This window comes from Podarcis gaigeae (genome assembly GCF_964106915.1).
Source record: "Podarcis gaigeae genome assembly, chromosome: 1".
Taxonomy (NCBI): domain Eukaryota; kingdom Metazoa; phylum Chordata; class Lepidosauria; order Squamata; family Lacertidae; genus Podarcis; species Podarcis gaigeae.
Genome location: NC_139678.1, coordinates 67,736,555 through 67,759,045, shown reverse-complemented (window position 1 = coordinate 67,759,045; position 22,491 = coordinate 67,736,555). Strand labels below are relative to the sequence as shown.

Sequence of the window (22,491 nt, the reverse complement as noted above, 5' to 3'; positions counted from 1 at the left end):
TGTAAGTGCTGCAAGTATATTTATTTGCTCATTTTATGTATTGAATTTTCCACATTTTCGTCAGATGGCACTGAAGGCATCTTACAAGAAAAAGTGGGAGTAGACACATAATATCACCGAGACAACTCCCTATAATCCCCAGAACAGTTTTGCAACTAAAAAACAGAAAAAAGGTTTCCCCTGTCTTAAAATAAAGGGGCTGGGTGGGGAAAATGGACATATAAATGAATAAGTGTGATTGCGCCACTTTACAGATTACAGATGTGTGGGCAGCCTGCCCAAGCAACTGGGGTGGAGGGAGGGCAAAGCTGGTAGCTGACCTGGTTCTCAACCTGACGGAATGTGCAACATGTCACCAGTCCAATGCATGTGGTAGGCTACACTCTGTACCTTGTTTTTTCAACTGAGTAGGAAGAAGGTGATCTGAAAGTGGGGGATATTGACATCAGTCCCTTGTCAAGGTCAGATCACTTCCTGTTGAGATTTAGGCTTTCAGTACCTTTGCCTATAGAGGTGGGGGGACCTATTAGGATGGTCCACCCTGGGAGGCCGATGGATTTTCTGGCTGATATGACTGGCATTCCTCTCAAAGCCCTGGCTGACCTCTGGAACGTCTAAATTGCTCGGGCTGTTGTCACAATTGCCCCTGAGTGCCCTCTCCGACTTCGTGAAACCCGCTTGCCTCCCTGGTATATCCCAGAGCTTAGGACAAGGAAACAAGCTGGGAAACACTGCTTCCGAAGATGGTTCAGGAACGTCAGCTGGTGCAGAATTCAGTGACCTGGTTGCTCACTGGGGCAAGACAGTTTGAGATTATTCTACCAACTCTGGCCCAACTGCACTGGCTGCCAGTTAGCTTCCAGGCCCAATTCAGGCTTTGCCCCAGAAAGCTTTAAATGTCTCAGGACAACAATGCCTTAAGGACCACCTCTTCCCATATGAACTGACTCAGGCCTTGCAATCATCAGCTGAGGCCCTTCTTCATCTGCCTTCTCCACAAAAAGTCTGGAGGCTGGCAACAAGAGAATGGGCCTTTTCTGAGGTGGCTTCCCGTTTGTGGAATGCTCTCCCCAGGGAGGCTTGCCTGGCACCCTCATGCCATATCTTTAGTCAGCAGGCAAAAATGTTTCTGTATAACCAAGCCTTTGGATGATTAACATTCTATGATATTTTTAATGTGTTTGTGGGAGGTGGGTTTTTGGTTTGTTTTTGTTTTATTATATATTTTTTGTTCTCATTTTGTATTTTTATATTGTGAACTTCCCAGATGAAGGGTGGTATACAAATTTATTAAAATCATGATACTCTTAATCATTGTATACACACTCAAACACTGAAGTCTGTCGCCTTTTTTTCTTCTCACTGCTAGCATTCTGTTTTCTGTCCTGCCTGCCTCTTCACAAATTAGCTACTCCCTGCCCCCCCCCCCAACTAACCATTTTTCTGATTAGCGCTATTTCTTCCTTTTCTCTGTAACCAAATTCTTTCTTCTGTTTCCTTTCTCTCCCTTATGGCTGCAGAAGAGAGCTCAATCCATAGCAAATAGAGAATTTCATAAAAAGAGCATTAAAGAAAAAGCCTCTCATCTTGCCTCAATGTTTGGCTATGTCGACATCCCAAAGGTGAATACTTGTGTTTACTGCTGCAGGTGCAGAAAAATAGATTGTGTGTGTGTGTGTGTGTGTGTGTGTGTGTGTGAGAGAGAGAGAGAGAGAGAGAGAGAGAGAGAGAGAGAGAGAATATGTTGGTTTTTGTCCTATTTAAGGAAAAAAAGGCTTGTTCATGGCCAATAACCCTTTTGTTTTATTTCACCAAACAGAAATAGAAAACTGAGGAGCAAATGAGACATTAGTCCACATTCTAACACTGTTAGTTCTGTTTAAATCTAACTGTAGTCTCAGACTGTAGTTTTTTCTTCAGTAATTTTAGTGCATGGTGGTGGTGGCAGTGCCATAATTTTAGCACTCATTAATATGAAAACCATCTGGGATAACTTTCCTCTTTCTGCTCTGTACAGAATAAACTTCCTCCTACTAAAGGTCTCTCCCATTCTCAACTCCCATCTCCCTCTTGCCTTTCATCTCATGATTCAGCTGCTTCTTCTCCATCATCCACTGACTCCGCTTCCCCTGCTGTTCATTCTAAAAAGGTATTCCTTAACAGGTTTCCATGTTGGATTCATGTTGGCACTAAAAACTAGGCAAGGCTGGCTTTGACTCACGAGACCTAGCTTTGCTCAGAGGCTGTGATTCTGTCTCTGTGTGTTCATGCTGCATTTCACTTGAATAAGGTCTGAGCTTGTTAATTTGCATGGTAGCAAAAATAAATAAGTGTCAGTAATTCATGGCCAGCAGGGAATTACGCCAATTCCAGTTTCACTCTTTCTTTTGAAATATCAGAACTAAGGCTGCTTCTCTTGTTCAATATGATTTTTAATTTTTAGAAATTAAAAAAAATTAAAATGGAAGCTTTAAAAATGTGGAACTAGGTTCTGAATTATAGGGCTGACAAGTAGTATTTGTTCCCAGCCCCTACATTCAAACAGGATCTGCTATTGGTGGGCTAATGGCATGTCTTCCAAAGGCCTGCCTCCTGAGTTCACATGCTCTGGCTGTTACCAAGACTCCCACACAGGTTTATTTTAATTTTCCAAGCAAACCTCCAATACTGCTTCATGAAACAGGCAAGAATGGCTTAAGAACCAAGTAAGAAATTAAAGGAGCTGCTTTGTACTTTGCAGAGTGTGAGGTACTGTAGCAGTTGGTTTATCAAATGTTTGTGGGAACTAAGCTAGTTTGGAATGCCTACTCCTTATTCCAAGGTGTTTGAAGGAATTAAACTTTGCACATGCTCAGAAGTGCATGTTCCAGAGCCTTGCCTTTAAACCCTAGTTTGAATTGTTTATTGTGGCAAAGTACCCAAATCCTTTTGTGTATTTGCTGGTTCCTTTGGAACAGTCCTGTAAAAACTACGTATTTATGCTAAACCAAGACTTATGGCTTATGGGATCTTTCACTTAAAGTAGGAATTTTCTGAGGCTTTATCTGAAGTAAAGCTGAAATATCCTTATGCTTGGAGACTGAATCATTAGTATGGTCTTGCCACTCTTGAGAAGGGGCCCTATTTTGCAGCATTTTTGTTTTGCATTCAAAAGTAGGCAGGCAGAAAGAACCCATGCAGTTTAGGTTTGAAATGCTGTTCATGTTGTCCTAAAACCCAAAGCATCCACAAATGAACAGAAGGATATATTGGTCACTTTTAAAGTAATCCATCTGTCACCTTGATTAGCTGTGCACCAAGAGTTGAAAGTAACCAAATTCTGCTCCAAGATGACTTAGATTTTATTAATCCATTTTAAAAAAATGGCTTGTAGTTGCTATTACTGGAAAGGCAAGGATTTGTGTAGAAAACCTCTGAGCATGAGGTCTTCCACTGATAATTATAAATCCTACTCGGTGTCCCAACTTCAATCTCTGAGCAGTGAGAGGTGTCAGTTTTCCCAGCATATTTCTTGGGTTAAGTTTCCTTGGAATGAAGGTGACTGGAGACAGTGTTTCTGTGACATAATGTTTTATTTACATGTTTGTACTGGCTGAGCATAAGATGGAAAGTTGACAAAAATGCCCATCCAACAGAGCCAGCTCTGCACAGCTTTGGATTCTTCTAGAGAGCAAGTCAGGTTTCTGTCTCCCTCTGCCTCTTTCAGAAACTGTTCCATAACTTCCAGTCTGTTATCTCTTAAACACAGGCAACCTTGACGACATCTCCTCCAGACATCCACCCTTCCAGAAGGAGCTCTAGCTATTTTGTGTCTGTGGCAACACACCACCTGTTACTTGGACATCTTTTTACTTATGCAAAGGCTTATTTTCTCAACAAATAGAATGTGTCAGTCAGTGCTTGTCCACCCTGTTTGCCCTCTTTAGCAGAGTCACAGGGATGCTCCCCAAACCCCATTTAATCTAACCCTAAACCTTTTACCTTATTACACAAGATTAATTCTTAGCAGTTTTATGAATAAACAAAGTATTTCCATGCTGTTTTGGCCAGTCATGTTTCCCTTTGGGTGGTACCTGATGTGAGAATTTTGGAGAGCCGGATGAAAAACCTTCCATGATAACCAATTGCCTTTCCTTTACTCGTGTTTGCTTACTACTTCTGTTTTGCTCGTTTCCTGGAAACGTAACAACCAGCTTCCTTGGCTTCATTTTTCCCATTGCCTTTCCCCCCCATCTTATCTTGCCCAGTCCAATCTTCACACTTGACATAATCCCGCGGGAACTTTGTCTGCTTTAAACAGACCAGAAACACAGTATCTTGTACCTAATTTGTATTGGGTTGAATCCAGAGAAAAGAGGAGCATGAGGAATGAGACTCCTAAAAGTTGGCTTCCCTGCCAGCTTCCCTCTTCCCTCTGGCAGCCTCTACCACAGGGATCACCATGTTCCTTTAAAAAAAAAATAATAATGCATACATACAGAGTATTTGTTAACTAGGAAAGTCAGCATATTATTTTTGAGGAAAGCCAGTTTTCCAATTTGTTTCTTGCCATTTATTTCTCTTGGCTTATCCGTTCAGGTTTATCTAGCCTTTGTAAAGATTGCTTCTACACAGAATAAAAACCAAGTTTTAGTTTTCACAGGCAGCAAATGAGGTCATGTTGCTCTACCAGCTGCCATCATGATTGATGACATTTCATGGGTGGGGCAGCTAATTGACATCAAAGGGTAGAAATCGACTTGTGTTACCCATCCTTGTTTAATCGTGCATGTCCTTTAAATACTTGCTTAAGCATATTCAGAAAGATCTTGCCTTATATGACTTTCCTTGCAGATGTCATTCAGGATAATACTTTAAAAACTTCTTTTTTTAAAGTATGGAAACATCTAGCAAATTTAAAAATGTATAAGGCATTTTTGAGAACACTAACTTCAATCGGAGATGGACATTATGACTCCATTATTGTTTTTATGACTTAGTTTAATGTGCAGAAGGTAAAATAAGGCATGCAGAACATAACTGTGTCAAAACAACAATATCAAGCAAATTGGCTGGTATTTACATGCACCAATGACAGTGCTGGTCTTGCTGTCTGTGGCAGGAAATGTGTGTATGTGTGCACATGCATGCATTTGTGTGAAATACGTAATTATGTAATATTACTTCATATACATCTATCCTGGTTTAGTCAGTCCAAATATGGGCTCTTGCAGCAGCTTACACAAAAGTAATATCCATGCAAATATTTGTTCTATGGATCGGATTCATAAGCTGTGGCCTGCAAATCACTAGTGATCTGTGAAGTCCATTAATGTGGTCCACACAACAGTGAGGAATTCATCTGTACTTGGCCTTACACCTAAATAAAATTTTATATCTATGGAGTTTGAGGTTGGATTACTGAACAAGCTAACAAGGTCCTGGCCATCATTTTCATATCATGGCCCTGGTTCTGACAAGGATGTCACTGTGAAAGAAAGAAAAGTTTGCTTCATTTTGTTTATAGAAAGAATAAGGCAAGTCTGAGGTAGTCTACAGATACCTCCAGCATAATTACTACATTGGTTTGGTGCTGCCGAAATCTGAGAAAATCCCATTTTGTACATGGGCATGTGGCATTCAGAAGTCAGGTGCAATTAGAAACTTTACTTACCGGTATATCTTATTCACAAGAGAAGTTAACAAGAGTGCAGATGATAGAATAAAAATCCAAACACAGCAGTAATTGGCATACTATTGTCTGTTCTCAAAAAAAACCCCTTCTTTTGTTAGTATTTATTTCTGAAAACAACATAGTATGTTTTGCGCCGTAATTATTACAAAGGAAAATGATCATCTGTGGATGAGAAAGTAATCAAACAAGATTTTGGTGTTCCCTGCTCCATCCCTGCTCATTCATACAAGCCTGGATGTTTTTCTACAAGCTTTGATCGATTTCCATAAGTATTTGTGGAGAACTAATTGAGGACATTATCGTATGCTAACAACTTTAGAACAGAATTTTTGCACTGCTAAATGAAAAGCATAGGCGGTGTGGCAGAAGTAGGGAGAATTGTGCTTTATAGTGCATGAAATTGCTCACAGCTCTTCTAGCTGCCTGTGTGCCTTTCAAAACTTCAAGCTAGCTTATCACTGCTTTGTTATGTGTCTTGTCTGTCGTCTTGTTTCTTTCCCCCCCCTTAAACTGTATTCTCACGTTCATTCTGTGCCTCCCATCTTTTCTCTCCCCCTTTTTCCTCCACTTCTTTGCTGGATGGTAGATGACTGTAGGGAAAGTGTCACGTGGCATAGGGGCCGTGGCGGAAGTTCTTGTCAATCTGTACATGAATGATCACAGGCCCAGTCCATTGTCCAACGCTTTGCAACCGGTAAGGTTCAAACCCACAAATACTTGAATTTGTGCCAAGTTTATTTCTTACTTTACCTGCAGTGTATTTTAAGAGCCACATTTCTGGGCATGTCCTTATACCTTTTCACGGGGGGGGGGGGGGGATTCGTGTGTACACCCACACTTTGTCACACTGTGGATGTGTTACGGTGAAGATGCACCCGTTCATGCATTTATTGCTTGTAGCTTAAGCACAGCATAGGCTTTGGTTAAGTGTAATAATAGCTATGCAGTTTATAAGGGGCCATGATTAATCTGGAGTGGCTTTTCAAGCAAAGTCTGGGACCCGAAGGTGCCTGGGCATGGGTGTGTGTTTGAACATCAGTTTTCCATTTCTGGGGAGGGAGACTGCTGCTCAGAACAAAAAAGAACCAGTCCCACTGGTTGTGCTTAAGTCCATGTGCACACATCCAGGGACTCACTCACCAGATGCCAGCTGGTATTCATAAATGCTGCCGTTGAAGCTTATGCATTTTTTCCTTCTTAAATTGTTGCATCAAACTTATTAGAGCGTTTTGTTGCATTCAGAGCGAATCTTTGGATGGAGGTGCAGCTGCTGCTTTCCCTTCTTCTCCTACCTCTCAAGCTTTGTCTTCTACTGCTCAAACCTGTCAGGTACCACAGAAAAGTACTGGTGCATGTGGTGTGTCTTCAGAATAGCAAGAAAAACTATTGTGGGGGGTGGGTGAGATCCCATCTTGTACTGGGGTTCCGCCTTCCTCTTCTCCCCACATCGGTTCTGGATGGTTCCCAACCTTCTGTAACAGCTTTAGGAGGCACGGGGGGTGCAAGGGGAGGAGATAAAGGGGAACCCCCCCCCCCCGTTTGTGCAAACAGAGGTCAACTGCACAAGTAGGATTTCCTGCGTTTGTTGGCCTCGAAATGTATTCTGTTCATAGTCTTTTCATTTTCGAAGACTTTTTAAGCTATCAATCAGATGGATTCTGAGTTTATTTATTTTTAAGATTTCTCTCTTGTATGTTGCTGGTATTTAAGTTGCTTCAATATACACATCAAACAAATTTCAGATAGAGATAAACAGTGTGCCAAAACAAGTAATTTCTGCAGTACACCTTAATATTTATAAAAAGGCAATTTTCAACATTATTTTCACTGCTTAATCATAGGACAAAGAGCTACTTGGAAATTCAGTGACTTCCATCTGTCCATATTTTGGTGTGCCTTTTCTTTTCCCTTTCCCCCGTCTTTCTGTTTTCTTAAGTGTTCCTGTAATAGATCACAGGTGCTGTTTTATTAGGAGACGGAAGCCATTGAGCATTCTAAAGCATGAATGTGTTTATTCACTTAAATATACATGAATGGGTGGAACCAAATGTTATGCATACATTTACAGAGAACCTAAGTGTGTAGTTGGGTGTGGATAACAATATTCACATTTAGCATGGTTTATAATAAAATTGTGAAGACCCAGGGTAAGACAGGGATGGAGAACTTGCAGCCCTCCCAGTGTTGATGAACTAAGTCCCAGCCAGCAAGGCCAATAGTCAGGGGTGATAGGTGTTGAAGTTCAGCTTTGTCTGGGTACATGTTCCCTACCCCTTCTATAAGATCAGCTCCTCACATTGGCTGCAGTCCAGCCCCGCTAAGATCAATGGAGCTTTTGCTGTTGGATTACACCCATCCTTTGTTGAAGTCATTAGAAAATTCCTGTGAGTCACACCCATACTTACAAAGAAGATTCAAAGATTAGGAACGAATACATTAGATTGGCTTTCCCAGGCTCTATATAGTGCAGCACCCGAAAAGCAATCCCCATGGATCCTGGAATGTGTCTGCCATGTTAGCACTATTTCCTTTAGGTGTTCCACACGGCGTTTGGAGTTTTCCTTGCATGTTGAGGGAGGCATGCACAACTTGTTGGCTGTCAAGTGAAGCAAAGACCAACCAGCTGTGTATTGAGACCTGCTAGGTGCTTTCTACCCCTCTTGTTTTTGCAATAAGGATGTAATAAAAAACCAAACTTACCATGCCTGGATGAGCCATACATATCCACAAAAGATCTGTTATCCAACTGACTTTGGGCTGCTGCAGGTGAATCTCCTCTGCTCTCTTTTATAATCTAGTAGGGTATTTAATCAAGCTGTTACATGTATGCAGTACCGTACAAATCTTACAAACGCTTGTATTATTATTTGCAGGGTTCTTTGAAGAAAGTATTTCCGCAGTCAGTAGGTGGGAGCGACATTTGCTGTTTCTGTCAAAAAAGGGTGTATGTCATGGAGCGCCTGAGTGCGGAAGGCCGCTTTTTCCACCGAGAGTGCTTCAGATGTGCCATATGTGCTACAACTCTCCGCCTAGCAACGTATGCCTTTGATGCAGAAGAAGGTAATTAGGAACTGGAATACGATAGTTAGGATTTCTGCTGTGTAATATGCAACTGGCATATTTCAGCCTCTTCTTGCTCACAAATGCTAGAATCAACCAGATAGTGAAGGCAGTTCTCACCTGGAATTGAGAGGTGTCAAAAATCCGATGTTTTCCAAGTTGTGGGGTTTTTTGCTGCCTTATTCTTGCAGATGATATCTAGTGTAAATAACATCCTTGACCTCTGCCAGTAGCACAGAGATCTGGTACACGTGATTTCTCTCCCCACCCCCCACCCTAAGAAATAGGTGAGGAGCGATCACATAAACCACAACACTTCACTATGAAAACTTTGCTGTGGTGCATAAAGAAAACACTAAGGCTTACATTTCAATTGAAGCAAAAATTCAGCCAGAATGCCTTATATGGCATGAATGTGCCCTGTTCTACAGATAAACAGGTTAAGTTGCAGAAGCTTCCTTGGTCATCCTCTGTTTATTGTGTGAGATAAAACTGACAGGGGAGTTAAAGAAATAACGTTAATAGAAATTAAGCAGGTACAAGATAGAAAGCACACTTTGCTTCACAGCATATAAAGACATTCTTCCTGAAGCCCAAATCGAGAAAGATGCAGTAAAGTGTATGCACAGCACCTGTGGCTTCTGTCACTGTTCATTTCCAAATGGAATGAAGTGATTAGTAGAGAGGGGAAGCAAACAATGTCATTCCTTCTGTTCTTGTGTTTTCCAGGTAAATTTTACTGCAAGCTTCATTTTGCACAATGTAAAACAAATAACAAGCACAGAAAAAGAAGAGTTATTGTAAAGAATCATGAAAAGGTATGTGTGGTGGTCCAGAGTTTGTGTAGTTCCACTGATCTGCCAAAGCCTGGCAGTGAGTGGACAAGGCATGCTAAGAATTATAAATTCCATCTCAGTGAAAGTGATAAGCATAAGTCATGCAGTTCAAGTGTCTTGTGGAACCCAAGTGATCTGATCCTTTTATGTACCAGGCAGTCACTTTGTAGAGGACACTGTCCTGGAGGTGTGGGTACTGTATATGATTTGTGGTAGTCCAAAGCTTGTTGCTTCATATTTTAATTTATTTGTTTCTAGATATTCTGGCTACTGCTGGAACTGTTATATACTTATGGTATATTGAAGCATGCCCAAATTTACAGTTTGGCACATATTTTAGGGGTGTAGATGCCATGGTTCATGTGGGAGGTGCTGCAGGAGGATGGCCGGTGGTCATTTTGGAAACTGGCTTCTGCAGACTTGTGTCAACCTGTACACAATGTCTGCTCAACTTTTCCCCCATTCCAAACCATGTCTTCCATATAATCCAAGTGGAAATTGCTGTTACCAACTTCCATTGGAAAGTCATTTCTACTATGGGAACAATGTCCTCCTTAAGTTTGCAGCAATGGTATAATGTTAGCTACCTGCTAGGTTTCCATTTGTTTTCTAGCTGTGCCTTGAAAGAAACTTTCTTATGTTTGGGGAGATGATGATGGCACAATGTTAAGCTGAGTGTCTCTTTAAAGGAGGAAGTGAAACCGTGGCGGCAAGAAAAGCCCATGTCTTCAGAAACCAGCCCAGAAAATGCTTTTGCTGCAGGCGGCAGCTCAGAAGACCGGTCCCCAGGTATCCTGCCTTCATTCTTTAGGAAAACGCTAAGCTGGCCTCTTAAGGTGACAAGGGATCTGCTTGACCTTCCAAGACACCTCTCTAACTGGATGCATGGTTTCCTGCACGCTGCCAGACTTCATTTCAGGGACAATGCATACAACTATACCTACTTGTATGAACTCCTAAGCTTCAATATGCCATTCTTTTTTGCGCTTCAGGAGTTACTTGGCCATATTTACCGGGAAGCGGAGCTGTCCTATGAGAACATGCTTGAACTGGTGAAAAAATTCTTCAGGGTTTAAAGTTCTTCTGAATCTTTTTTTGGGGGGTCGTGCCTTTCAGATTTCCAAAACCAACAGCCTTCTCTGATTACATGTGTACGCACAAGCAAAGATATTTCAATTTAGTATGTGCTTTAAATGAGCCCAAAGCTCTACTCGATAACCATGGTGCAATTCTTTAGATCATTTCAAACTTCTTTTGGATCACGAAGGTCAGTGTCCAGACACATTTCCAAACCATGGAAAATATATGAAGGATGTTTTTATAGGTTAAAAAAAAACTGGTTCTATTTCTAGTTATGACCAGATATTCCTCTGAGTTTACATTTTATTATCCTTATTTTAAAGACTGTGAAAGACGGTCCTTTCAGACATTTCTAGGCCAACAGCAAAAGCTGTCTGTCTTTTTGAAAACTGAATATGGCACATACTTCATTTCTTCCCTTGCCCCTCTTGCTTTAACTCTGCTATGGGGCTGCGAGTTTGTTCACATGTGTAGATTTTTTTTTTAAGTGAAAAAATATGTATTACTAGCCCGTATATTTTCATTGACTTCTCTTTGGTATACTCTGTAAACACTGGGCATTTCCTGTTATTTTTATGAATAAATTCAAAGAGCAAATGTTAGACATTAGTTAATTACAATCAGTTCAGAGAAAAGTATAACACTTGCCTATATTTATTTCTCCAAATTGTGAGGTATGTCATAGTATATACCATGAGAGATGACTTATAGCTAATATTGATGAGGCATATCTTTTGTGTTTATAAGCCCCCTTCCTTCCCCCCCCCCCAATGCCCCTGACAATTTTAGATATGTTAGAATTATTAATATGTGAAATTAATACAGATTTGAGAGATTCTGGTATCCACTTCATGATACACTTACAAAATGTTTTCAAGTGTTAGCAAGACCCAAATAACTTAGGATGCAACTCTGGGAGATTTGAATGAGGACTGGGTGCCAACATGCACTCAGAGTTATCCCCCTCAGTTCAAATAGTCATATACTTTTAAAGCCATACTTGACTAAAACAAGATTTTGAATCTGTTTTGCCATTATGACGGTTTACAGAAGATATATGTGGTATACACTTAAGCACATAACTACTTGGTACTTACGTTCCAAGAACAATATATTTTTGCCAGGGTTTATTACAGCTTGCCACTCTGAGGTCATTGTAGCACAGTCGTAGAATGCATGTTTTGCATACAGAGTGTCCTGGTTCAATCCTCTGGCACCTACAGCTGGCTAAGAGAGAATTCTTCCTGAACCACTGGAGAGACATTATGTAGGCCATACTGAACCAGATAGGTCAATGATCTAACTTGGCAATAAACAACTTCCTATGGTTGACCTTTCTCTGTGTACCCACTGTGTTGCGATCTTACATTCCTGCTGCTTCAGAGACAGGGTATGCTAAGACATTAGTATTATAAACACTTTGCAACATTTATTTCTAAGTAGAGTTTAGCATGGCAAGTGTATACAGTGAGGTTTCTGACACTCTTGTTGACCACTTGACAATATTTTGATGAGCTCATTACTTTCTAATGCAGTTTGATGCAATGTGGGAAACTGCTGTAAAAAAGAAATAAAGTTCCACTGCATGATTGCAAGGCCTTGTAGGTGCTTGACATCCTGCAGATAACAGCTGCTAATTTTTTTAAAAACAGCAACCATTTTGGTTTTCATTGACAGAAAGATAGATTGTCTTTCTGCGGATTTTCAATTGCCTGAGTTTTATTCGCATTGGGGAATGACAAAAATGGATGGATACCTACTTGCCATTAAATATATACATTTGCCTTCATGAAAACCCCTGATTTTATACTTGCATAGAACCATGCATCACATTAAATTTCATCACACAAAAAATTCCTTCCAGTAGCACCTTAAAGACCAACTAAGTCAGTTCTTGGTATGAGCTTTCGTGTGCATGCACACTTCTTCAGATACCTGGGTATCTGAAGAAGTGTGCATGCACACGAAAGCTCATACCAAGAACTGACTTAGTTGGTCTTTAAGGTGCTACTGGAAGGAATTTTTTTTGTTTTGACTATGGCAGACCAACACGGCTACCTATCTGTAATTAAATTTCATGCTTTCTTAAAAGAGCCACTTGGTTGATGGGTTCCTCCCCCCTAATCTTCCATTCCATTTTACACCTCAATCCTAATCAGACTAACATGGAAGAAGGTCCCATTTGTGGAGTGAAACTTTTAAGGTTTAATACAAAGCACACTTAACTTGATAATACGTAAGCTCAGTTTAAAATGAATTGGGAAGTAAAGAAGTTTCGGGCTGCAGTATTCTTATTTATAGTGCAGCCCTTTACATGTCTATTTTGAAGTCAGCCTCGCTGAATTCAATGGGGCTTTTCTCCCAGGTAAGTGGTTATAGGATTGCGCACTTAGCCTTTGATTCTTACTGCACTGCCATTAAGGATTTGTTTACGGGCAAGAATTTGTGCAGGCCTGTTGGGTTTGGAAGGAAATGGTTGTATTTAGTTTTGTCACTTGCTCCTTTTAGTTAAAAAGTGAGCTATTTGGCACACAGAGTAGCCACAGAAAGTCTCTTTAAAACTCATGCACATGCTGTTTTCCTGCTTGAGGCCAGCCATTCCAATTCATTCACTGCTGTGTGCAGCACTCGCCATTTTGTGTGTCACCACAAACACTCAGGGAGAGAAAACATAAAGATTTTCGGTTGTTTCCTATGCACCCAAACATTTGTGAATCACCTTTACAGCAACATCAAGATGCAGAAGTAATTGGAACCCCAAGTACCTAGCACTTCCTGGTTTCATTACATCTCAAGTGTCTGAGCAGTCTCTGAGCTAAAAGAAAATAAGGGGGTGGGATTGCTTCAATCTACAAATCGTAATACTTTTTGAAAAAGACAACTCTACCTGTTCAGTTGTTAGGTCATTAATATCCTTAATGTTGATTAAAGTGTAGATCAACCTTTAAGACCCCTTGACAACTGTTCATGTAAGGCAGGATTCTTACTCTTACTCTTAAATTTATTACCCACCCTTCACCTACAGGTCCCAGAGTGGGTTACAAGACTGTTAAAATTCAGACGTAAAAACCCCCATTAAAATACTACATTCATGAGACTAGGGTGAGTCCTGAAAACACAGATCTCTGGTATCAAAGGCTAGTGCAAAGAAGTGTGTCTTCAGTATATGGTGCCCTCCAGATGTTGTGGATTACATTTGCCATATCCAACCATTGGCCATTCTGGCTGGGGGGGGAGGTATGGGAGTTGTAGTTCACAACAGGAACAAGGAAGTTACAGGGAACCAGGCAGAGGGCCTTCTTGGTAGTGGCGCTCACCTTGTGGAATGCCCTCCCATGAGATGTCAAGGAGATAAATAGCTATAAGACATCTGAAGTTTTTAATGTTTGGTGTTTTATTATGCTTTTATATTTGTTGGAAGCCTCCCAGAGTGGCTGGGGCAACCCAGTCAAGTGCACAGGGTAGAAATAATAAAATTATTATTATTATCTGGAGGGTACCATGTAATCTACCCAAATGTAACTCTATGCACTTGATGAAAATTAATGGGGTTGTTTTTTTAAAAGCATTATACACCCTGATAATAGTGTTGTAGTAGGAACTGTAATATATGGTGTTTCATGATTTTCAGCGTAATGGGTTGCTGTAAAGAGCAGAAATGGTTGAGAATTAAACCTAAGATTAGCAACATCTCAAGCAAATCAGATTTTGACAAGAGTGTACCATATAACAGCTTAGTTATACGTACAGTAACTTGCGCTAGTATTTTAAAACTATCAATGAAATTGGAAAGGGGTCTCACATTGGTGGTAGACAATTCTGTCTTATTTATCCATTCACTTTTGGTCATAAAATACTTGGATAATCAAAATTTCTGGGTCATGCACTTCACCACTTCAGGAGGCCACAGTTTTCTTGGTGCAGTGTTTGGCATCATGAGGATCACATGTCCACCCATGATGATCACATGTTTGATCACTTTGGTGCTTCTGAGTCAGCTGCATATTAACCTAGAAGCAATGCAGGTTTGAAGATGGGTTTGGAAAACAAAAGGGGCTCCATATGTGATCAATGTGTGTCCAAAGTCTTACTCAGATAAATTGAGTCATGTTTACTTTATGTCAAGGTGATGGTTCAGAGTCACACTCATTTTCAAAAAGAGATTTGAAATAACAGAGGGTCTTCTGTAACTGCTATATATTTGATACTTGAAATGTAGCTGATAATGGTTGTTAAATATTCTTCTTTTTATCAGTGAAGGCAGGCAATTTCATTTCAGCATACTTTTCTCTACTTTGCAATGTTAGATTGTGTCTAGCAATCTTTTCTTTCAAAGGCTTTATTGTTAGCTAGTTTTGACTGCCTTCTTTTCCAATCTCTTACCTTGTTTTTAGTTCATTTCAACATTCCAGTGCTACATCCTCTCATTGGCTGAACCATTTCTGCTGTAAGATGATTGTACTGTTTTGCTATCATTTTTCGAGTGCTGTGACTAATCCCTAATATTTTCTGTCAATGTTACAAAGGCCATTTGAAGTAGTTTGTGTGCTAACTAAAAGAGAAGTTTCTGCATAATCATTTAACCTGCCTTGTAGTTGACAATTTGAAAAAAAAGATGGTTTATTTTTATCCCTTCCCTCATAATTTCTCTCATCTATCTGCATGCATGTTGGGTGGATATTTTTTTTTAAGTTTCATAAATTGACTCATAAATAGGTTTTATCAAAGCTATTTTCTATTTGAGGTAGAAAAAGATTAAGTGTGCAAGGAAGGGTTTGAGTCTGCTTGGATCTCACTAAACTATAGTTCTAACTATAGTAAATACTAGAAGAGAATAGTAAATTATATTCTAGCTTTACAGACTACTTTTAAAGGCTCAGAACCAAAAGTAATTTAGACATGCAAAGGTATTAAATGTATTCATTTGATAAGCAAGTAAGACATTTCAGAGTCCTAAGTGTTTCGAAACAAAACCTTAAAATGTGAATCCTTAATTGTTTCTAACATCAAACTGCAAATGCAAGGTTACCTGTAATATCTGTAAGTCAGCTTGAGTCCCGTCATAGAAGGCAGGGTATAAATAAATCTTAATAGTAAGAAGAATGTTGCTGTATCACCAGGATAATGTTACTGTATATGTATTGCTGGTGCATCTGTTGAAATATACCATTCAAAGCACTTCCATGCTAATGCAGTACAGACGATGACCGTTTAGTGTGGGGGTTCCATGCCTGGCCCCCACACGTGTCAGCGAAGCAGGCATAAATTTGCCCCGGCCCATTTTGCCATGCCCCCCTTCTTCCCTCTTCCAGGTCCAAAACGACCTGCGTGTTGGCAATTGGGCATCCTTTGGACATGCCTGAAAGGGCCACCACATGTATGTATTCTTCTTAGGGTGCACCCATGCCACTCACTTTGCTGCCTTGTTAAACTTCTATTATTAGCCAAGAGTAGCTTTGCAAATAGCAAGAACGTACCAGCCATGTCTTAGACATGCTAAGAATTTGGCCAAGCAAGATAATTGCTGCTAAAACTTCTGTCAAGAAAGGAGATGGAGGAGAACTTTCACTCTTCACTGACCTCACCAACTTGCTCATAGCAAAGGCAGTGCCCAGCCATCAGTGTCTTGAGGTGAGATAGTTCTGTCAGAGAAGCTCCACCCAATTCCAGATCTACACATGATAAACTTGTTGTGTTGTCATTAGCACCTATGGGACAATGCCTGTGACATCATTCTCAGAACCCCAACACCCTGTGAGAAAGGGTGACTATTTAGACACTTGAGCATGTAGCCATTTTTTGAGTCTTTTGAGTCGTTCTCAGAAAGGGCATTCCCCCCGCCCCTTATAGGAAAGCTTTCTCTTGCATAATCACGTTACTATTGCAGGAAAGCAACTAGTTGTACAGTAGGACTAAGGGAGATGCTTCTCCTGTTCAGAAAAAAAATGATATATCTAGTACTTAAGTAGTAGATTCTGCTCTTAAACTATCTAAAGCACTGGGGGGAAAATTCACTTAGAGAACTGATGGATCTTGTTTTCTAAATTTCGTTTCTCACCACCACCCAAAAGAAAGGTTGTGAAAGATTATCTACATTTATTAACAGCATGATTCTTGTTTGCTGTGACTAACATAAACTCCCTGCATGTTTCATCAATAGGATTTCTGATGGCAAAGTCTCTATCTGTTTCTTGCTATACTTTATTCTTTTTTCTGTTGCAGAGCCTTCATTTCTTAAACAATGCCAATGAGGATTCTGTCCCTCTTCTACTCTTTCAGACTTTTGATTTATTTATTTTTTTGCCTCTGAAACTTAACTGAACATTTTTATTAGGGTGTTTTCTTTCTTTATTTTCTAAAATAAATAAATAAAACTATCACATGGAAATTTGTATTTTGCACACGGTGAATGTTTAACTTTTTAGACTGGCTGTAAACAAATAAATGTAGTTCTCTATAAACATGATTGTTTCCTTTCTTCCTTTGAAAACAAACTCCGCTCTGACGAGGCACCATTTCGAACTCTGCTGCTGTTTGGGTTCTCATATGATGGAAATCATGCTCTACTTTGTATTTTCCTACTTTATGGTTCAGGGGTTTGAGGCACCTGGAGCCCTATAGATGTTTTTGGACTCAAAACTCCCATCAGCCCCCACCAGCAAGACCAGCGGTTGTGACTGATGGGAGTTGGAGTTCAACATCCATGCTGTAGCATTTAAAATGTTGCTGAATGGTAACATTTTAGAATGCGGCTCAAAAACCTAGAAGCTGCAAACCTTCATTAAGCAAGAAACATGCTCACTTGCTTTTTGCAGCTCATCCTCTGGGTCTTGAGAACATCTTTATCGCTGCATTTTCATTTTGTTTTGTGGAAGCGCATCTTTCTCTCTCTTTAATCGGGGTGAAATAATGTTTCAAATGACACCATTTTAATCTGTTTGGAAACAAGCCTCCAGTGCTCATTTTGAACCCAAGATAGAGAATACTTGACTAGTCTTAGCCGTGGTTACAGTGCGTACTGATGTAATACTAAACTGTGGTTACGGACAGTGGGAGAAAATATGTGTAGTGGAATGAAATATGGGCTCCAGAAAGGAGCACTTGAAAAGAGTACCCTGTGGACATAGTCCAGTCTCTACTGTTGGTAGATCACTTGAACACCAGGGAGTGTTTGTACTCTGCCAAGAAGAAACAAGGCCCATCTCCCTTTCATCTGACCACAAAACCTTCTCCACCGTAGCAGACCAATGCCTACCACCTGGACATTGCTCTGTGCTGCTGGGAATATCCCCTGGAGATGTGCCTACCTTTACAGAGCAATGAAGGTGTCAACATTCCTAAATTGTGAATTGCCTTGGTGCTACAGAGGGAATATATTTGGCTGCAGATGGTGGGTGCAAATTACCGGTAGTCTGAATTGTGCTGGAAATCTTGCTCCAAGTTTGCTTCCTCTTGGCCTAACTCGAGTCCCAGTTCAGAGGCTCAGAGAAACTACACCATGCTGGTTTCTGTGGGCCAGTTTCTCCACAACTACACCAGTTACCATTGGGGGGAGGGGACAAATGGAACTGAGCAGCCTCAGCTGCCCTTTTGAGATCAGGCAACACCTTAACTTTACTGCTAAAACATTCCTGTTTAGACAAGCCTACCCAGATGTTTAGAAAGTTGAGGTTATTTTAAACTGCTTTAGTATTTTAATTTTTGTATGTTTTAGAGCAAGGTTGTAATCTTTTCTTGGTTTTACTGCTTTATCTTTTGTAAAAACTGCTTTTTACAAAGAAGCGGTGTATAAATTTTATGAAATGAATGAATGGAGTGATACTTGGGAGGGGCAGGGAAATCATGCTGGAAGGAGGGTCACTTTTCTCTGAGGCTGTTCCCCTCTCAAGCAGTTGGTTAATTTCAGCAGGAGGAAGGGGAGCAAATTCCTTTTGGGTTCTCCCTTTCGGATTAGTCTACTCTTTCAAAAGCAGGGTTTTGCCAAGTATTTCTGCTATAAGGCAATGGCAGACAACCCATGACTCCAGATGCTGCTGGACTCCAGTTCCCATTAAACCCAGGCAACATGGTCAATAAATAGTCGGATCTAAAGGGAGTTTGGTTGTTTTGTTTCTAATCTAAGGAAGTTGGATGCTGGTCTTCAGTCAAACAGGCTCCCAGGGTGGCTTATGGGTCACTTAAAAAAGAAGAGACAGTTGTACTCTAGCAGCATCTAGATCAGGCATAGGCAAACTCGGCCCTCCAGATGTTTTGGGACTACAAGTCCCATCATCCCTAGCTAACAGGACCAGTGGTCAGGGATGACAGGAGTTGTAGTCCCAAAACATCTGAAGGGCCAAGTTTGCCTATGCCTGATCTAGATAACCCAAGGTTCTCCACTGCTGCAAAGGTGTCAGTAATAAATCCCACCTTTTCCTCAGGGCTCTCCTTGTTGGTTCCAATCCCTGATATGCAAATGATTCATACCCTATTATCTTTTTGTGTAGTTCCCCAATCAATCCCTACTGACAGTCTACTCACTCCCAAACCACTTATTGAAATCAGCTGTGCTAGAGCAAGAAGCAATTGAACATCTGGATGACTTTATCAAAGTTGTAATTCATAAGCCCTGACTAGACCACACTGTAGATAACTCTTGTATACATTGGATTTCTTTCCATAACTATTTTCTCCCCCTTTCCCTTGTCCGTGAAACACTCCACCCTAAACCTTTGCTTACATAAACATAGAAGCTCTTGGACAGTTGGAAGTGAACTTGGAGAATTTGGGAGGTATATGCATTTTGCCTTTATAAATAACCACAAGCACTTTCAGCAGGAACCAGCCTTATTACCGTTCCGCCTTCAAATGCCTCAATGTCTTCTTTATTATTACATTTCTTTTCCTGTCTTTTGATCCCAAGGAGCCCCAAGGTGACTTTAAGAGTTCAGAAGTAACAATAAAGTTGTATTGAGAATTAATACACCACCACTTCTCGGCACACAATAATAAACTATAGCTATGTGTGCCTTGGTATTGAAGTTAAGTACCGTATCTTATTCTTTCACACAGGCTATCTGCTCAGTATTACTTGAAAAACTTGCCATCTCCCTCTTGTCTCTTAAATTGCTTTCCAAACAGAACTTTGAGTGCCCAAGCGTTTTATGCTTGGTTCTCATATTTCATGTGTTTTTAATACAAGATTTCCCAGAGTTTCTTTTAATTTAATCACAAATCGCATGGAGCAGCTTTTAAGGGCCTTTATTTCAGTTCTCCATAAATTTCTGGTGCTCTTCCTGTTAATATCTTTGGTGCCCTCTGAGGTCTGGGTGGCCACTTTAGTCCTCTTTTCTTTCTTTACTGATCCATTTCCTTCCTGCCAAAGGGCCATATGAATTATGCATAAAATTTGCATATGCTGATATATGTACCATATTTTTCGCCCTATAGGACGCACCGGCCCATAGGACGCACCTAGATTTGGGGGGGGGGAATAAAGGGGGGAAAAAATTCCCCCAGCCCCCAGAATGGGAGCCAGAGCGATGCTTCGGCATCGCTCTGGGAGCTTGCAGGGCTGGAGGAGGGGGAAACCCTCTGCCAGCCTTCTAACCAAGCGCCTCTCCCGCTGTCCCCCGAGTTTGCGGGTCTGGCGACGGGGAGGAGCAGGCTTCTCCCCCCCGCCAGCCTTCTAACCAAGTCAGGGGACAGCGGGAAAGGCGCAGCGCGCCTTTCCCGCTGTCCTCCGACTTGGTTAGAAGGCTGGCAGAGGGTTTCCCCCTCCTCCAGCCCTGCTGTCCCCCGAGTTTGTGGGGCTGGCGGTGGGGCTCTCCAGGCTTCAGCAAAAGCCTGCATTCACCCCATAGGACGCACACACATTTCCCCTTCATTTTTGGAGGGGAAAAAGTGTGTCCTATAGGGCGAAAAATACGGTATATGCATGGATTCAAATTTTAAGATAATCACTATAAGTTATTACTATAATTAAGCAGAAATGCAATATACTTCACCATAGTATGTTGTCATGCCCCACTGCTTTTGAGATTGCTAAGGCATTTGGCTGATCACAACTACACACCGAGTGTACTGGACTAGACAGCTGCTGCCTAAGACCACAAGCAGAGTGCAAGGCAGAAGTTGAATCTGGTGCCCCAGTAGTGAACCACCCATTTGGCCCCAGATTTGCTATTGCAACAAAACAGCAATGTCTCAGTTTCTTGGAAGGAAGCTTACTCACACCAGCTTGCCTTCTGAGTATGGCAGAGGCAGAGTGTCGGAGCCTCAAAACACTAAAACACTCATTTAATTCCACCTGTTTAACAGAAGGCGAGCCAGTTCATTTCCCATCCAAATTAATCCTCTAATAAATATACTTTGATTCATCCATGAATGGTATAAAATTAAATTACAAATTAATATCTCGCCCAGATCAGTTAATCTTCAATTAATTCACCCACAACTAATTTTCTGCGCAAGTTCTGCTCCAATTCTATTCCTCTTCACTTAATTTTGCTATTTGTTGTTCATGTATTTCCCTAAAGTAAAAGCCTTCCCAGATCACCAAAAAGCAATTTGTTGTTTTTTAAAAAGAATTCTCTGTGTTAGAGAAGAAAAAGATCCAAGCTCTTACAGCAGCATTGTACAGAGAACAAGAATAGTGGCTTAAACAAAAGTTTCCGCAGTGATGCTTTGAGACAGAAGCCATGTTCAGTTAATTATCTACAAAGTAGTATTGTTATAAGTTCAACACATCTGTTGGTTCTTGCATGTGTGCCTACCACCTATGTGGTCCTCTAAAACTTGCCTTCTATAGTGGTGCTTGCTATACTATATAATAATAATGGTAATAGTAATAATAATAGTAAAATTTTATAGCCCACTCATCTAGCTGGGTTTCCCCAGCCACTCTGGGCGGCTCCCAACAGAATATTATAAACACGATAAAAGATCAGACATTAAAAACTTCCCTAAACAGTGTTGCCTTCAGATGTCTTCTAAAAGTCAGATACAGTGGTACCTCGCGTTAAGTACTTAATTCGTTCCGGAGGCCCGTACTTAACCTGAAACTGTTCTTAACCTGAAACACCACTTTAGCTAATGGGGCCTCCTGCTGTTCCCGCACCGCCGGAGCACAATTTCTGTTCTCATCCTGAAGCAAAGTTCTTAACCTGAAGCCCTATTTCTTGGTCTGTAACCTGAAGCGTATGTAACCTGAAGCGTATGCAACCCGAGGTACCACTGTAGTTGTTTATTTCCTTGACATCTGATGGGAGGGCGCTCCACAGGGCGGCCGCCACTACCGAGAAGTCCCTCTGCCACATGAAAAAATCACTTCCAGCAGGGGCCCACAAGCCAGAGTAAGACCCTTGGATCGTGCTGCAGAGTCCCAAGTTAGAGACCCCTTGTGTGTTACATTGTCAATGAGTTTTGGTGTTCCTATAGTGTTGAGTGATGTGGCTAAACTGACATTTCTCGGTCCAGTAATGATTGATGGCTCTTCATTGGCTTCTTATCATGCACTGGCTGTAACGGCCTTGGATGCTGCAGTTCTATGCTTGTTAGGCTGTGACAGTAGCTATTAACGTCCCAGACTAGCATAGATTGCTCTGATGATTATGTATAATGGTTGTGTCTGAATGAAAGCAGCACGTTAAGTGTGTGATTATTTATCCTCCTTCACTCCGGCTTCTAATAACACTTTGATAAATGGCTGCTGTTTAGGAAATGTTTAAATTTTCTGCGGTGAATGCTTCTTCTGTTTTAGGGTAAGTAGAGTGGCTGGTGTCTACTATGTATTCAAGAGGAAAGGACCCTCAGCTAAGGGAATTCCCCACTCCAGCCTCTTGTGCCCCCTAAATCTTCACC

General features: G+C 41.0%; 1 protein-coding gene and 1 long non-coding RNA gene across 18 annotated transcripts in view; one reads left to right on the top strand and one right to left on the bottom strand.

The window, feature by feature from the left end:
• The window catches only part of MICAL2 (microtubule associated monooxygenase, calponin and LIM domain containing 2), a 144,641-nt gene that overhangs the window by 71,209 nt on the left and 50,941 nt on the right, over positions 1-22,491 (top strand). For 4 of the 17 annotated variants that reach the window (XR_014560577.1, XM_083724313.1, XM_083724311.1 and 1 more), the window contains 9 exons: positions 1,521-1,622; positions 2,018-2,149; positions 6,261-6,368; positions 6,917-7,003; positions 8,548-8,734; positions 9,464-9,552; positions 10,260-10,359; positions 15,045-15,097; positions 16,873-17,111. Coding sequence is in view for 14 of the 17 variants with exons in the window: in XM_083724313.1 (XP_083580439.1) it covers positions 1,521-1,622; positions 2,018-2,149; positions 6,261-6,368; positions 6,917-7,003; positions 8,548-8,734; positions 9,464-9,552; positions 10,260-10,359; positions 15,045-15,085 (846 nt within the window). In the remaining 3 variants the exon portion in view is untranslated. Of the gene's footprint in view, positions 1-1,520; positions 1,623-2,017; positions 2,150-6,260; positions 6,369-6,916; positions 7,004-8,547; positions 8,735-9,463; positions 9,553-10,259; positions 12,446-15,044; positions 15,098-16,872; positions 17,112-22,491 lie in introns of those variants that run through there. The other 13 variants (XM_083724318.1, XM_083724316.1, XM_083724310.1 and 10 more) reach the window with 9 other exon arrangements.
• LOC310838773 lies at positions 45-1,504 on the bottom strand. The gene is made up of 2 exons (XR_014561161.1): positions 639-1,504; positions 45-605 (listed from the first exon to the last, which is right to left on the bottom strand). It is a non-coding gene; the product is annotated as an uncharacterized lncRNA (long non-coding RNA).